Consider the following 17,276-nt stretch of genomic DNA (forward strand, 5'->3'; position numbering starts at 1 on the left):
GTCTATGCTGTATCTTGCTTATGTTTAAAAGTTAATGGAACTGATTCATGCAACATCTGCTGTGTTTGGCCTATATAATTCTCAACTGCTGCATACTAAGTAGCAGCATTGTGTTCACATACATGAACCTCTATCTGTAGGGCACATTCTATAATAAATATGAATGCAGTCACAATGACACTGAATTGGCACTGAGATATAAACAGCAGCAATTTAATGTGACTGAGGAAGCAACAATTTTTTTTTTTTTATAAAAAAAGGAGCTGCAGAATGATAATCTGCCGCTGTTTTCATAATAGTTAATTGCATTGTCTCAAGAAGCAATCTATTTTGCAAAAGAGAAACCAACAATTTTGAATTACCCTTGCAGCATTGGCAGCCAAAATTTTAAATAGATATGATACTTTTGTCTGATTATGTACGAGGGCAGTTCAATAAGTAATGCAACACATTTTTTTTCTGAAACAAGGGTTGTTTTATTCAGCATTGAAATACACCAGGCTATTCCCCAATCTTTTAGCTACACAACACTATTTTTCAACGTAATCTCCATTCAATGCTACGGCCTTACGCCACCTTGAAATGAGGGCCTGCATGCCTGCACGGTACCATTCCACTGGTCGTACTGCATCAATAACTTCTTCATCATCCGTGTAGTGCCTCCCACGGATTGCGTCCTTCATTGGGCCAAACATATGGAAATCCAACGGTGCGAGATCGGGGCTGTAGGGTGCATGAGGAAGAACAGTCCACTGAAGTTTTGTGAGCTCCTCTCGGTTGCGAAGACTTGTGTGAGGTCTTGCATTGTCATGAAGAAGGAGAAGTTCGTTCAGATTTTTGTGCCTACGAACACGCTGAAGTCGTTTCTTCAATTTCTGAAGAGTAGCACAATACACTTCAGAGTTGATCGTTTGACCATGGGGAAGAACATCGAACAGAATAACCCCTTCAGCGTCCCAGAAGACTGTAACCATGACTTTACCGGCTGAGGGTATGGCTTTAAACTTTTTCTTGGTAGGGGAGTGGGTGTGGCGCCACTCCATTGATTGCCGTTTTGTTTCAGGTTCGAAGTGATGAACCCATGTTTCATCGCCTGTAACAATCTTTGACAAGAAATTGTCACCCTCAGCCACATGACGAGCAAGCAATTCCGCACAGATGGTTCTCCTTTGCTCTTTATGGTGTTCGGTTAGACAACGAGGGACCCAGCGGGAACAAACCTTTGAATATCCCAACTGGTGAACAATTGTGACAGCACTACCAACAGAGATGTCAAGTTGAGCACTGAGTTGTTTGATGGTGATCCGTCGATCATCTTGAACGAGTGTGTTCGCACGCTCTGCCATTGCAGGAGTCACAGCTGTGCACGGCCGGCCCACACGCAGGAGATCAGACAGTCTTGCTTGACCTTGCGGCGATGATGACACACGCTTTGCCCAACGACTCACCGTGCTTTTGTCCACTGCCAGATCACCGTAGACATTCTGCAAGCGCCTATGAATATCTGAGATGCCCTGGTTTTCTGCCAAAAGAAACTCGATCACTGCCCGTTGTTTGCAACACACATCCGTTACAGACGCCATTTTAACAGCTCCGTACAGCGCTGCCACCTGTCGGAAGTCAATGAAACTATACGAGATGAAGCGGGAATGTTTGAAAATATTCCACAAGAAATTTCCGGTTTTTTCAACCAAAATTGGCTGAGAAAAAAAAATGTGTTGCATTACTTATTGAACTGCCCTCGTAGTTTTCATTTTTTATATCCAAGTTCAGATTTTATATTTAATTGCACTAAAATTATTGAAGCTCTTATTCTTAAATGTGTAATACAATAAATTAATAACAAATTTTGAACAACAGCTGAGCTAATTCTAATTGTAGTGTACAATACAAAGTGTGTGTGTGTGTGTGTGTGTGTGTGTGTGTGTGTGTGTGTGTGTGTGTGTGTGTGTCTTCCATATTTCCTCCTAAATCCCTGGACTGACTTCAACCAAACTTCGTACACATACTACTTACTGTCTGGAATGAAGTACTGTGTGGGTAAGAACCAGCTTCCATTGGACTGACATAGGAGACAGACAGAGAGAGGATGGAGGATAAAATGGGCAAAGGAAGGGAGGAGGAAGTGATGGACAGAGAGGTGGGAGGAGGAGATGGACAGAGAAAAGGGGGAAGGGAGAGATGGACCAAGAGAAGGGGAAGGAGGAGCTGAACAGTGAGAGGCGGAGGAGGAGATGGACACAGAGATAGTGGAGGGTGAGATATGAAGGGGTGAGGAGGGGACCGAATGAGAGGGGGGACAGAATGAGACAGATTGGGGTGAAGAGGCAATTGAAAGAGAGAGGGGGAAGGAAGAGATGGACAGAGAAATGGGGGAATACAGAGGTGGACAGAGAGAGGGTAGAGCAGGAGATCGGCAGAGACAGTTGAGGAGAAAATGGACAGAAACAGTGTGTGAGGAGGAGACGGACAGAGGGAAAGTTGGTTGGTTGGTTTGGGGGAGGGGACCAAATAGTGAGGTCAACAGTCCCATCGGTTTAGGGAAGGATGGGAAAGTAGATCGGCCATGCCCTATCAAAGGAACCATCTAGTCATTTGCAAGAAGCAATTCATGGAAATCATGGGAAACCTAAATCTGGATGCCAGACACAGGTCTGTACCATTGTCCTCCCGAAAGTGAGTCCAGTCAGGGAGAAGGGAGAGGACAATATGGACAGAGAGAAGAGGCAGGAGGATATGTGTGTAACGTATGATGCAAATGCGAATGCAGCTCAAGCTTTGGATAAAAAGCTAGTATGTGTGTGTCTATATATATACATTTGAAAATGCATTTCAATACTTGCATCAATAAATAAAATATTAATCAAACAATGATCTTTTGAGATAGGCTGGATGTAATTAGTCTTATTATTTTTAACTGTAGCAAATGATTATTGTAAAAGCCATGATGACATTTATTCGTACTTAACACATCAGTTTGCACTGATGACTATGCCAGCACACTACCCTGATGTAACAAAACTTAATCAAATATAATTTACAAAGTTGTTCCAACAACAATGTTGCAGGCTGGATTTACGGAATGAATAACTTCATAGTGTTAACATTCAATGAACTTTTGTATATAGTGACCAGCTTTTCTTAAAATGTGGAAATACTATTAAGGGTAGTTGCTAAAAGTTGTGAGAAGAAACTTTAGAAAACTATCATTTGATCTCCACTCCGCTTGTGACACTATTATCATGGAAACTGCTAAGACTGATAAGAAAATGTGAAGCAAACCTAAATCTACTGATTTTACAATTCAGTTATCATCACCCTTATGATAAACCCTGTTTATAACAATTTCTCCAGCCGGCCGAAGTGGCCGTGCGGTTAAAGGCGCTGCAGTCTGGAACCGCAAGACCGCTACGGTCGCAGGTTCGAATCCTGCCTCGGGCATGGATGTTTGTGATGTCCTTAGATTAGTTAGGTTTAACTAGTTCTAAGTTCTAGGGGACTAATGACCTCAGCAGTTGAGTCCCATTAAAAAAAAAAAATCTCCACCTCACTGTGCATTGTACTTTAAACTGACTGGATAATAGTAAAAATTAATAACAAGGCACCAAGAACATCCCATTTTATCAGAACATTATGGATAATTTCTGGTACTCTTCATCACCATATTTATACTTACTTCTACATCATTACTGATGCTAACAGCTTTCTTTAATGTTACAATTTCACCTTCAAGAGAATGCACTGCAGTCACCAACTGTCCAGAGCTGTCCAAACTAACTGTATGTACACCAGCAAATAATTTACGTAAGTGAGCCTGGATTACTCGTTCCCTTGTTGACTGACCAAGTACTTCAAGAAGATCATCATCACTAAGAAAATAAAACCGAGGAAATGCTGAACGCTTCTCCTGTAACAAATAAGATTAGGATATATGATTATAGACTTCAGTTACACTTCACATGGGATATCATAAAAACTATTTATGGCTGTTCTGAAATATGAGCATTTATATAAAAAAAAAGCATTGAGTTAGTACAAATTTGGTACGGTACACACAGAAGATTGATGGAGATGGAGATGGAAATGGAGAAGATGGAGAAGGCCTGGTAAAATGTGGGAGAGCACAGATAGAGCACCAAACCTTAAGTGAGAGATCAAATAGCAATACGGAATGGATGAACAAATCTTCATAGAAAACAAACACCCATAAAAAAATCTTTTAGTCATGTGAAATTCTATATAGAAACAGAGCTAGAAACTGATTCAAATAAATAGGAAAATTTAAGAATCAAAAAGCTGTAATTAGATACTGTGTACTGGCTATGGGTGTCACTTTCACTTTTGGACTGCTAATGGCTGCAATTAACTCACAGAAATTAACTAGAAGAAGAGAGGAGCAGTAACCAGGAAACAAATTCATGAACCCACAGTCATCTTGGACCATGCACGTATGGTTACCATAAAAGAAGACATGAGCAATACACAATAAATGACAACATTTATAACTTGCTGATTTCTTTTTTCAGTCTTGGCTCTTCAGGCTATTTTCATTGGTACAATTTGGCTTGCTTTTGATGTCATAACCAAATACCCAAGTTTTTCACCTGTTAAAACTTTCTTTTGAAGTTCTGCATTGCTGTCGACTTCATACACTAACTCCTGAGTGATGTCTACTTCACGTCATCTTTGGTTGAAATTCAACAATTTCAGAAGACACTTTGCTGCTACACGATTTATGCCAAAACCAGCCAAGAAAACTGCTTGGCATGAGTCAAACGATATGCTGGAATCATCAGCAACCTCTCTGATGGTGATTCGACAATTTTCCAGAACTAGTTTCTTTACTTCTTCCAGACTGTCATCAGTAACTGATGTGCTAAGGAGTCTAAGGTCAGTCATCATCTTCAATGTCTTCTCGACCCTCTTTGAAATGTTTATACTACCCACAAAATCTTGTCTGACTCATAGCAGATTTGCCAAAAGCCAAGGTCAACATTTTGAATGCAGTGCTGCACTTAACTCCATTTTTCAAGCAAAATTTAATGCAAATTCTTTGGGCCATCTTTGCGAAAGTAAAAATTCCTTGAGCACTCGAAGACATGTATAACATGTATAACAATATCAACAATAAGTAAATATTCAAAACAGCTGAAAATGCAGACATGCATCAGAAACATGGGTACCACCAAGACAGAAAAAATTTTGAAAATCAAATGTGTAAAACCCATGATATTAAAACAATTCCCATTACTTTTTGATCACACCTTGTATATGTAGTTATTTGGGTGCCTTTTAATAATATCTGTGACACCTGTCTATCCCACTGTAGAAAACAAACTTTATAAAACTCTTGAAATTCTATCAAACGCAAGCAGCACAACACTAAGGATATCATTACCTTCTTCTCATTAACAATTCCAATACTTTAGAAATTATTCCTAAAACAAAAAATTGGAAATATTGGTCAGGCATAGTTTGGTTGTTTTGGCTGTGCAGCTGCCCTCCAGTCAGATTATGGATGAGTTATCTTTGAGCATAACATGAATTTTTTAACAGGTATACATAATATAAACATGTGGTATTAGCCCTACACCTACTTTGCCTCTGATTGATTTGGAATTTCAGCACATGGTAAAGTTCTGAACAAAGAAAATGGAAAGATTAATGATTACTCCACAGAATTGAGGATTTCTTTCTTTCCTTACCAAATGGAAGGATTAATGATTATATCCTGGAACTGAGAGTTTATTTCTTTCCTCATCAAGATTAATCTAAAATGCAAGAACATTTGTGGCTTAGGCACTGAACAACACTAATGGATTTTCAAATATTAAGAGAGACCCTGATGAGAAGAAAATGAACACAGCCACACAGTTTAACAGTGTCCATATTATTTTCTATAAATACTTCAAAAACTGTAACAAACTACCTACCATTCCAGGAAAATATTGTAAAAGTTCACTGTGTAGCAAATATAATTGTTATTCATACCTCTAAAAATGTGTTTAGACTGTTTTGGCAAAGAGACAGTTGATTACGCAGTCTTGCCAGCATGTGAGAGAGACCACGCACTTTACAGAGCATCACTACTCTGGGATCACGTGCTACATCTGACATGATCAAACGGAAGTCACGATCAACACGTTGAAAACGAGCCAAATCATGTGACAATGTTCCAGCACCAAATATGGGTTCCAAATATACCCATCTGTAATAAAGAATTTAATTATTTCAACCACCAGATATAATGGACAATATCTACACCTAAATAGACATATGATAATAAGGTCAAGGGACAAAGACTAGAGCTTAACTACTAATCAGTAAGCTAACTTATTAGAGTCACAGCACAGTTCCAGTGTTATGATGTAAAGTAGGAGCAAATCTGTTATAACATGAAATTAAAATACTGATTATTGAGTGAAATATGTTTCCAGGCATAAAACAGATTACGTAATGCTGCTCTTCATTTTGTACAATAAATCCAAGGAAAAGCTCTATGGCTCACATTCTTAGTATTGATTATAATAATCAGCAACAATTACGGTTACTATCCACTAGATTCATCTTATAATATCTAGACATTTTACAACTAGTTTTCACCTTATCCGAAACACTCCTCATCTTCCATCACTTTCTTTAAATATCTTTTGTCTACACAGACTTAAATCATTCTAATTAATGGGTAGGCTTGCAAGCATAAAAACATGTGGCATAAAATGCTGTATATTTTGACTGTGTTGACTTAGAAGCTTTAATTTCTTACACAATCAAGGGACCAAAGACTTTAATATTTGATGTGAATTTCAACTTGATACAGCTACCCATTCCTGAGAAGAAGGGGTCTTAACAGACAGAGAGACAGACAACAAAGTAATCATATCAGGCAGGCTGTTCAAAGTCAGCCCCATGGGGCACAGGCACCTAAGGGCACTCACAGACTCGCCCAGCGAGCAGGTGCTAGGGGATAGGCTGCCCGTAAGGGTCAATCTAACTGTGCGTATGCACTGCTGCATTATGTGCCTGTCGCTTAGTTACGTCTTGTGCTTTGTAGTGGACTTAGTGATGACAATGATTTCCAGAAGCAGCCCATTGCCTTTTTCACCAAGTTGGAAAGAACGGTTTTTGTTTGTTGAGAAAGATGGGTTGCCTCAGTGTCTTGTTGTGTCACAAAGAAGTATAAGATACAGCATCACTACATGTTTTCTCAATCAACTCAGTACGACGAGCCGGACAGTTGCGCTGAAGAACGAAGTTCAGCAACAGGTATATCTGAGGCAAAATAAGTACATAGATATAATTAATGAATACATACTTCTTCTACACACTCTGTATTTGTATTGATTTCATTATTACATATGTTTTGTGCTACTACTGTAGACTGAATTGATGTGGTGCTTCAAACAAGCTACAAAGTTGCAACAAGTGGACCACCATTCTCAATGGATCCCTTGGTGAAATCATGCTTGCTCACTGTTGTTGAGTGCTTAACGCCAGCAGATTTTATGAAATTTGATGGAGTTTGCCTCTCCAAGCAAACAGTATCTCACTGGATTCACAATACAAGCACAGATTTGGAAAATCAACTAAAACAGAAGTGCCAGACTTTTATAGCTTTTTTGTTAGCTCTTGACAAAGCTATAGATATCACAGACATTGCTCAGCTTGCTACATTGTGAGGGGTATTAATTTAGAACGACAGGTTTTCAAGGAGCTGCTAGACATGATACCGATGGAGTATACAACAAGTGAAGACATATTTGAGGTTGTTTGTGAGTCTGTAGAAAATAAGTGCTTGTCATGGGACAGGCTGTGTTCTATAGCAACAGACAGTGCACTGCAAATGGTTGCGAGCCAGCAAGGTTTTTTGACTCGTCTGAAGGAAAACATAAAGATGGAATTTCAGAAAGAAATATCAAGCCTACAATATTTTGTGCACCAGGAAGCCCATTGTGCTAAAAGTGTGAAATGTGCTGACATTGTGAAGTTCAAGGTGAAGTGTGTACATTTTGTAAGGCTCCACAGTGTCAACCACTGTCAGTTCAAAGGCTCTTTGCATGACCTGAAAGCAGCCTACGCTGACATTCCTTATCACTCCACATTACAGTGGCTTAGTGGAGGCAAAGTTCTCATTGTATTTTCCACAGTTTGGGAAGAAATTGCATTATTTATGGAAATGAAAGGAGAGAGGCAACCATCACTCAGCGATGAGAAATGGGTAGAAGACCTGGCCTTCCTAACTGACATTACAAGACATTTAAACAGCTTAAATACCGTATTTACTTGAATCTAAGCCGCACTCGAATCTAAGCCGCACCTGAAAAATGAGACTCGAAATAAAGGAAAAAAAAATTTCCCGAATCTAAGCTGCACCTGAAATCTGAGACTCGAAATTCAAGGGGAGAGAAAAGTTTTAGGCCACACCTCCAAATCGAAACAAAGTTGGTCCATTCTAATATGAGACACAATTTAGGTATAATGAATGACGATACAGCTACAGTAGTTTGGTTCGAGTCGTAAGCTTAGCAGTTAAGCTTTACCACGTAGCCATTGCTATGCGTCAGGCGTTCCGTCCGTATTTATACGGGTACCCTTCCTTTTTCACGTGCTTCGTCTGGTTTGGATCGATTGCTTTTTTTGCTTTGATCTGATAAGTGCCGTTTTCTTTGTTATAGGTATTTATGTCACTCTAAGCTGAAAATGCATTACTGTGCTGTGTCATACATTGTTTGTCGCATTCTGATAGTGCGTGTTTACGGCCTGTCGCCGCTCGCGGCATGGCTTGCTTTTGTGCGTGCTACCGCCGCTTACAATTAAAAAACAAGAGAGAGGAATCGTCTCATTAGCGAAACAATGGCAAGAGACTGCTATTTGTTGTTACTTACACTGCTGCTTTCTTTGATAATGATCAACAAGAACCAAATAATAGACTGCGTATGATAGAACATGTTCTGAACAAGAGTTAGGCGAAAATTTTTCCCCGTTTGAAAATCTTTGCGGCCGCTTCTTTAGTACGTCAAATTCTGCACAGAAATTAGAGTCGTCTTAGATTTAAAAATCTAGTCAGTTGCCGTGCTTCATTTCTAACTGTATCACTATTAGGCATAAGAATAATATATAAACATGACACGATACGTATATTCTTCTGCGTTTGCTGTTGTCTCTAGTTTCGTAGTTGATTAGGCAGACAGGATTTAAATGAGATAGCAGGAAACACGAAAGCATACATGGTAAAATGTTTATATTCGTATTACTCTTATGGTGAAGAGAATACTGCATGTGATTCACATTTCATCAGGTTCCTATTAGCAACCATCTCTTCTCACAGGTAGGAAAAAATTCAGAACTTAGAGTTGGCCATATTGACAAACATCTCAAACAGTCTTGCCAGTCGGATTTTCGCAGTACATTGAAATTCTGCTACATTCGAAGATGAACAATTCGGAATTTGTATTATTTCGTTGGATAATGTATGAAAATGCAGTGGTCGAAACTCGGGGTGGAGAAAAAAAGCTCATCTTCCATCTCTCTCTCTCTCTCTCTCTCTCTCTCTCTCTCTCTCTCTCTCTCTCTCTCTCTCTCTTTTTTTTTTTTTTTTTTTTTTTTTTTTTTTTTTTTTTTTTTTTTTTTTTTTTTTTTTTAAATGACGCATTGGTTTTGGCGCCAGTATTTATCTTTGTGCCTACAAAGCATGCCTGTGTAGCGCTACATATATTCGACGGCAGAAGTTAGTTGTGATGGCACCTACCAACATTTTTCAGAACTTCCGCTTGCTTTGCACTCGATTCTAAGCTGCAGGCGGTTTTTTGGATTACAAAAACCGGAAAAAAAGTGCGGCTTAAATTCGAGTAAATACGGTATGTCACTTCAAGGAAAGGATTTATTAATTGTTAATATATGTGATAAAATTAATGCATTAATCCACAAACTTCATCTATCTCAAAGGCAACTTGGTAGTGGAAATTTAACATTTTTTTAATGTTTTCCATCCCTCCAATTCCCAGAAGACATAAGTTTTGGTGATTAGCAACAAATAATCGTACAACTTCGTCAAAGTTTTGAGGTGAGGTTTGAGGACATGCAATCCTTAAAAAATGAGTTAAAACTATTTCATACTCTAGTTTCAGTTGTACCAGATACTGTTCCTTCAGAAATGCAATTAGGACTAACAGATTTGTAAAGTAGCACACTGGTTAAAAACAGATATTACAACACTACACATGTGGTAAGGTGGTATCACAATCATCTTGCAGCAAACTTTCCCAAATTACACAGGGATGTATCTGACATCATATTTGTGTTTGGCTCAACATATGGTTGAGAACAACTGTTTTCTGCAATGAAGAGAGCAAAAGCTGCAGAAAGGTTCCAGCTGCATGACCCATCACTTACAGAGTGCTCTGTGTCTTGCTGCAGCTTGAGAACTGACACTCATTATTTCATTACTCATGAACAGACAGAAATGTATTTCGTAAACTAAAAAAAGTTCATACTTTTAGCTCATATTAATGTTTTTTGTTAGTTACAATAAGTCACTCTGTATTGCATTGTACATGGTCTCCTCCCTAGCCAGTGTTTTGTGCACAGTGGTGCAAGTAACCTGTTTGCCCAGCTCTGTGCACCTGTGACATTGTGCGCACGCTGTTTACTCAGTCCTCCACACCAGTACCTGCAGGCAATTAGCTGCTCACAGCCTGCTACAAGGATTCCATTTTTACCAATGAGGTACGGAATCACAAAAACATGACTCACACCTTCTGTTTTTGGATTCATTGTTTGAAACATAATCACAGGGGCAAAAAGATGAGGTTGAGGGCAGAAGTATTAACACTTTGGAGACCAAGTCAAAGTATAGTTCAGGCTACAGCTCTGTGTCAAAAAAAAAGGAGTGGGGCTGAAATTTTCTTGATGCATGAGCCAACTATCGCTCAAAAACTCATTTCATGTGAGCACAATGTATAAACATCTTCCTACCTGTTCCTTTACTGGTGCTGTCTCCTGTTGTGCTGTCTCCTCTTGTCAATTTCTAGAATTACATCGAAAGAAACATCGGCAAATGTAACAAGGCCTGTCACAAATGGCTGAGTCGATTTGATCACATTGATGTAATTTCGGTGTGTACTCAATTTAGTTTTTCAGTTTTCTATAATTATCCTACAAATGTGTCACATTTGTTGATTGAGCAGGTAAGTTTGGAAGGTCAAGAGGAAGAAATTGCTCAATAACACAACTCACACTTTTTCTTGGGAGAATAATTATACACACATCAAAACAAGTTTAGCATCATCTTGGTTCCGAGAGTTCTGGAATCTGTACAGAAAATTGGAATAGAGATCAACATAAATGTCCTGCCCTTTTTATTGATCGTGATAACCACACACTGCATGTTGTGCTACCCTACAGCGAGACCTTCAGTGGTGGTGGTCCAGATTGCTGTACACACCGGTACCTCTAATACCCAGTAGCACGTCCTCTTGCATTGATGCATGCCTGTGTCTGTCATGGCATACTATCCACAAGTTCATCAAGGCACTGTTGGTCCAGATTGTCCCACTCCTCAATGGCGATTCAACGTAGATCCCTCAGAGTGGTTGGTAGGTCATGTCATCCATAAACAGCCCTTTTCAATCTATCCCGGGCATGTTCAATAGGGTTTATGTCTGGAGAACATGCTGGACACTCTAGTCAAGCGATATTGTTATCCTGAAGGATGTCATTCACAAGATGTGCACAATGGGGGTGTGAATTGTCACCCATGAAGTTGAATACCTTGCCAATATGCTGCTGATATGGTTACTCTATCAGTCGGAGGATGGCATTTATGTATCGTACAGCCAATATGGTGCCTTCCATGACCACCAGCATTGGCCCCACATGATGCCACCCCAAAACAGCAGGGAACCTCCATCTTGTTGCACTTGCTGGACAGTGTGTCTAAGGTGTTCGGCCTGACAGGGTTGCCTCCAAACATGTCTCCAACGATTGTCTGGTTGAAGGCATAAGTGACACTCATCAGTGAAGAGAATGTGATGCCAATCCATAGCGGTCCATTCGGCATGTTGTTTGGCCCATGTGTACCATGCTGCATGGTGCCATGGTTGCATAGGTGGACCTCGCCATGGATGTCAGGAGTGATTGGTTGGTTGTTTTGGGGAAGGAGACCAGACAGCGTGGTCATCGGTCTCATCGGATTAGGGAAGGATGGGGAAGGAAGTCAGCCGTGTCCTTTCAGAGGAACCATCCCGGCATTTGCCTGGAGTGATTTAGGGAAATCACGGAAAACCTTAGTCAGGATGGTCGGACGCGGGATTGAACCGTCGTCCTCCCGAATGCGAGTCCAGTGTCTAACCACTGCGCCACCTCGCTCGGTAGTCAGGAGTGAAGTTGGGCATCATGCAGCCTATTGTGCACAGTTTGAGTCGTAACATGACATCCTGTGGCTGCACGGAAAGGATTATTCAACATGGTGGCGTTGCTGTCAGGGTTCCTCCGAGCCATAATCTGTCATAGCAGTCATCCACTGCAGTAGTAGCCCTTGGGCAGCCTGAGTGAGGGATGTCATCAACAGTTCCTGTCTCTCTGTATCTTCTCCATGTCTGTACAACATCACTTTGGTACACTCTGAGACACATGGACACTTCCCTTGTTGAGAGCCCTTCCTGGCACAAAGTAACAATGTGGACACAATCGAACCGTGGTATTGACCGTCTACACACAGTTGAACTACAGACAACATGAGCCGTATACTTCCTTCCTGGTGGAATGACTGGAACTGATCGGCTGTCGGATCCCCTCCATCTAATAGGTACTGCTCATGCATAATTGTTTACATCTTTGGGCAGATTTAGTGACATTTCTGAAGAGTCAAAGGGACTGTGTCTGTGATACAATATCCACAGTCAACGTCTGTCTTCAGGAGCTCTGGGAACAGGGGTGATGCAAAACTTTTTTTGATGTGTGTTCTTTGTGTCATCATTGTTTTAAAGCTTATAATCTCACAAAGAACTATAACAAAGATTAAAATAAATCTTTAAGCTTAGTTACTTTTAACATGTATTACTCTTTAAGAGACATCAATTACATATGTGCCAGAAACACTGTAAACAATAGGATAAATGCTCAGTTTCTTAGGCTCAATAATTTTCTGAGTGGGTGGTCTCCAAAGTGTTAAGGGTACAAAGGATGTGATGTGTGGACAAATCTCATATGTACAGCTCATGAAAGCTGTTGTTTGGGGGTCCAGTTGCCATGAGAGTTGTAAATTATCCACTGAAATCAAGCATTTTATGCCACTGCATGGTCAACTCTGCTCCTGAGCATGGTTTTGCAATGGCTATTCATTTGGGTGAACAGCTGATTGTTGGTCATTCCTACACAAAATGCCATACAGGAATTGAGTAGGACTGGTATATGAAATGGCTGCTTTCATAGGTGACCCTCTGTCTGATGATAAGCCTGTATAGGAGAGAGGGGATGTCGCGTAAGGATACAATAGGAAATTGAATAGATAGCATGGGGATTACCACTTTGGATGGGGTGAGAAGGACTGTGGGCAGGATATTCCTCACTTCTGGGCATGACAAAAATCAAAGAATATGCTTCAGATATTCCAGACCAGGATGCTGTGGGATCATAATGTGGCTACTTCTCTGCAGCTGGTTTTTGTGGGTGCTTGGAGGACTAGAGGTGTCTGTGGATATGCTGTGGGAAACCTTTTTATGGATTTGGTTTGGGGCACAGCGACGTTTTATGGAAGCCTTACTGAGGTTTACGTAGCACCAAACTTGATACCCACAGTTGTACATCACATCAGAAGAAGAGATAGTTGTAAGCACTTCTCTACACCCTCCCTTCACAGCTAAGTTATTGAGCCAATTCCCATCATGGAACTTGCTATTGTCCTTGACAAACTACTTCCATTTGCTGAGGTCTATGGTAAGTTCCTCCCTTTTTGTGACAGTCTACATTAAAAACATTCGTTCAAGCACAATGTGGGACTTCCAGGTGGTCTCTTGGAAAGTGCTATCTCACTTAATACTGTGCATCATGGAAGATATAAATAAATAAAATGTCATGTGGCTAGGGCTTCCCGTTGGGTAGACAGTTCCCCAGTTGCAAGTCTTTCGATTTGATGCCACTTCGGTGACTTGTGCGTCGATGCGGGTGAAAATGATGATGATTAGGACAACACAACACCCACTCCCTGAGCGGAGAAAATCTCCAACACAGCCGGGAATCGAACCCGGGCCCTTAGGACTGACATTCTGTCGCACTTACCCCTCAGCTACTGGAAGCAGTCATCATGGAAGATGAGCAGGGTCCATATGATGTAAGTGTCCTAGACATTGCAGGTGATGTTCCTTGACAGTGTAAACTGAGTGTCCATTGTTATTCCACCTAAAATGTGGTAAGCCATACATCAGGAATACTGTGCAAACAGTTGAGGAAATGAGCCAGAAGCAGACGAGACACAATGAACTCAACCAACTCACAAAAAAAATGTTGCAAAGTCACAAAGGACTCCATGAAATATGAACAATCAGAAGTACTTGAACAAATCTTGTCTTTTGGGACTGTCTCTTAAGGGGGGCTGTTGAAACAGGAATTGCCAAAAGCCTGAATAATAGGGGCAGTGACTTCACTTTCAGTGAAGTGTGGGACCTATTGATTAGTCAACTGAAGTCCCAACACTGGCTAAGAGTGATATGCACACTTGACGATGGTGGCAAAGCACTGAGGGACTGGAATTCATTCCCAACATCTGATAATCGTGAGTACTCACCATCCAATGAGTACACTCCATCCAATGCTGCCTGCAGCTAGGTAATGGGGAAGGTGTACAGAACAGTAATAGAGTAAAGAAAGCACTATTTTGAAAAGAAGTTTATTCTTGAGGTAGCACTTAATGCCGGCAAGGCATGCTGTCAAACCATCATGCTTTGAGAATGATTGCACATGGCTGGACACCTGAGAGCAATACAAACAGTTGATTTAGAGGAAAGCTTGAGATATTACTAATTTGGGTGATCATGTTCAACATACATGACAATTGGTGGAAATTAAAATCTTAGCTAATAAACATACTGACAGCCATAAGTGGTAAGTATCATGTTCAAAAATATTCTGAGTACTTCATTATAGCATGGAACCATTTATTTTAAAAAGATTATACATACTTGCGTTGTATATGAGCTAAGCTGTTTAAATATTCATCCAACTCTGTTAATCTTCTTTCCCAGATAGATGCACGATCTGTGAAGCTGCTGTAGTTTGGAGAGTTCTTGATAGACTGAAGAAGGCACTGGTTATCACCTATCTGTAGAAATAACAAAACGGATTTAAGGGATTCAAGCATACACCTGTCCTGAGGTGCAAATTACTAGATACATAATGTATGTAATAAAAAGAGAACAAGTGATCTAGACATGGGAGAACAAGCAACATAACTAGTGGAGGATGACGACAGAAACCTCTTGGTGTACAGGATGTTGGAGAGGGAAGATAAGCCATTTCACAGGAGTGTTTTAATAATCACACACACACACACACACACACACACACACACACACACACACACACACCACCTGTGATAACTTGGGCAAGCGGCAGCTGTGCTGCAACACACTCAGAAATGTAAGTTGTCAATTTACGGTGTATCTGCAAAGACAAGTGAAGATAAAATTTACCTTATTTAATATATCCTTGAAATCCTTTATTAATGTTACAATCTGTCCTTGTGAATCAGCATGTTCAATGAGTGAGAATCTTGCTTCAACTTCCCAAACATCAAGTTCTCCCAAAGCTTTTCTGATGGCAATTTCACTTGCTGCTCTGTTATTCAGCTCCTTAAAGAGTGATACATATATGTAAGAAATCAACACACAAACCAGTAAGTCATGTGACTAAAATGTCAGATTGTGTTACAGACAATTATCTCTGTTAACCCAGACCTTAATTTATGTTTCAAATATCTGAACTTTTCTTTCTTATCGCCTTAGTTGTCTACTACCACATGGTCTACAAGACTACTTTCTATGTTTCCAAAACTAAATATATAGCAAAAATGGGCCTAACCGGCACAATGGGGGCACTTAATCCATATATATTATAAAAATTCATGTGTGTGTGTGTGTGCGTGTGTGTGTTTGTTTTTCCACATCTCCTCCTAAACCACTGGTCTCTAGAAGAGCATAGCATTCCAAAAGATTAGAAAAGTGCACAGCTCATACCCGTTTTCAAGAAGGGACATCGAACAGATGTGCAGAACTATAGACCTATATCTCTAACATCCATCAGTTGTAGAATTTTCGAACACGTATTATGTTCGAGTATAATGACTTTTCTGGAGACTAGAAATCTACTCTGTAGGAATCAGCATGGGTTTCAAAAAAGACGATTGTGTGAAACCCAGCTTGCGCTATTCATCCACGAGACTCAGAGGACCATAGACACAGGTTCCCAGGTAGATGCCATGTTTCTTGAATTCCGCAAGGCATTTGATACAGTTCCCCCCACAGTCATTTAATGAACAAAGTAAGAGCATATGGACTATCAGACTAATTGTGTGATTGGATTGAAGAGTTCCTAGATAACAGAATGCAGCATGTAATTCTCAATGGAGAGGAGTATTCCAAAGTAAGACTGATTTCAGGTATGCCGCACGGGAGTTTTGTAGGACCGTTGCTATTCACAATATATATAAATGACCTTGTGGATAACATCGGAAGTTCGCTCAGGCTTTTTGCGGATGATGGTGAAGTATATAGGAAGGTTGTAGCAATGGAAAATTGTACTGAAATGCAGGAGGATCTGCAACGAATAGACACATGGCGCAGAGAATGGCAACTGAATCTCAATGTAGACAAGCGTAATGTGTTGTGAAAACATAGAAAGAAAGATCCTTTATCATTTAGCTACAATATAGCAGGTCAGCGACTGGAAGCAGTTATTTCCATAAATTATCTGGGAGTAGGAGTGATTTAAAATGGAATGACCATATAAAAAGCAGATGCCAGACTGAGATTCATTGGAAGAGTCCTAAGGAAATGCAGTCCGAAAACAAAGGAAGTAGGTTACAGTACACTTGTTCGCCCACTGCTTGAATACTGCTCACCAGTGTGGGATCTGTACCAGGTAGGGTTGATGGAAGAGACAGAGAAGATCCAACGGAGAGCAGCGTGCTTCGTTACAGGATCATTTAATAATCGCAAAAGTGTTACAGAGATGATAGATAAACTCCAGTGGAAGACTCTGCAAGAGAGATGCTCAGTAGCTCA

The 17,276-nt window shown here is 40.3% G+C and overlaps 1 protein-coding gene across 1 annotated transcript in view; it reads right to left on the reverse strand.

Moving 5' to 3' along the window:
• Window positions 1–17,276, reverse strand: part of LOC126457597 (cytoplasmic dynein 2 heavy chain 1) — an 808,157-nt gene that overhangs the window by 498,046 nt on the left and 292,835 nt on the right. Inside the window, exons 22-25 of the mRNA XM_050094037.1 lie at window positions 15,687–15,845; window positions 15,177–15,316; window positions 5,992–6,208; window positions 3,677–3,907 (exon numbers count right to left, since the gene is read on the reverse strand). Of these exons, the coding sequence (XP_049949994.1) occupies window positions 3,677–3,907; window positions 5,992–6,208; window positions 15,177–15,316; window positions 15,687–15,845 (747 nt within the window). The remainder of the gene's footprint in view (window positions 1–3,676; window positions 3,908–5,991; window positions 6,209–15,176; window positions 15,317–15,686; window positions 15,846–17,276) is intronic.

Source organism: Schistocerca serialis, chromosome 2, assembly GCF_023864345.2.
Source record: "Schistocerca serialis cubense isolate TAMUIC-IGC-003099 chromosome 2, iqSchSeri2.2, whole genome shotgun sequence".
Taxonomy (NCBI): domain Eukaryota; kingdom Metazoa; phylum Arthropoda; class Insecta; order Orthoptera; family Acrididae; genus Schistocerca; species Schistocerca serialis.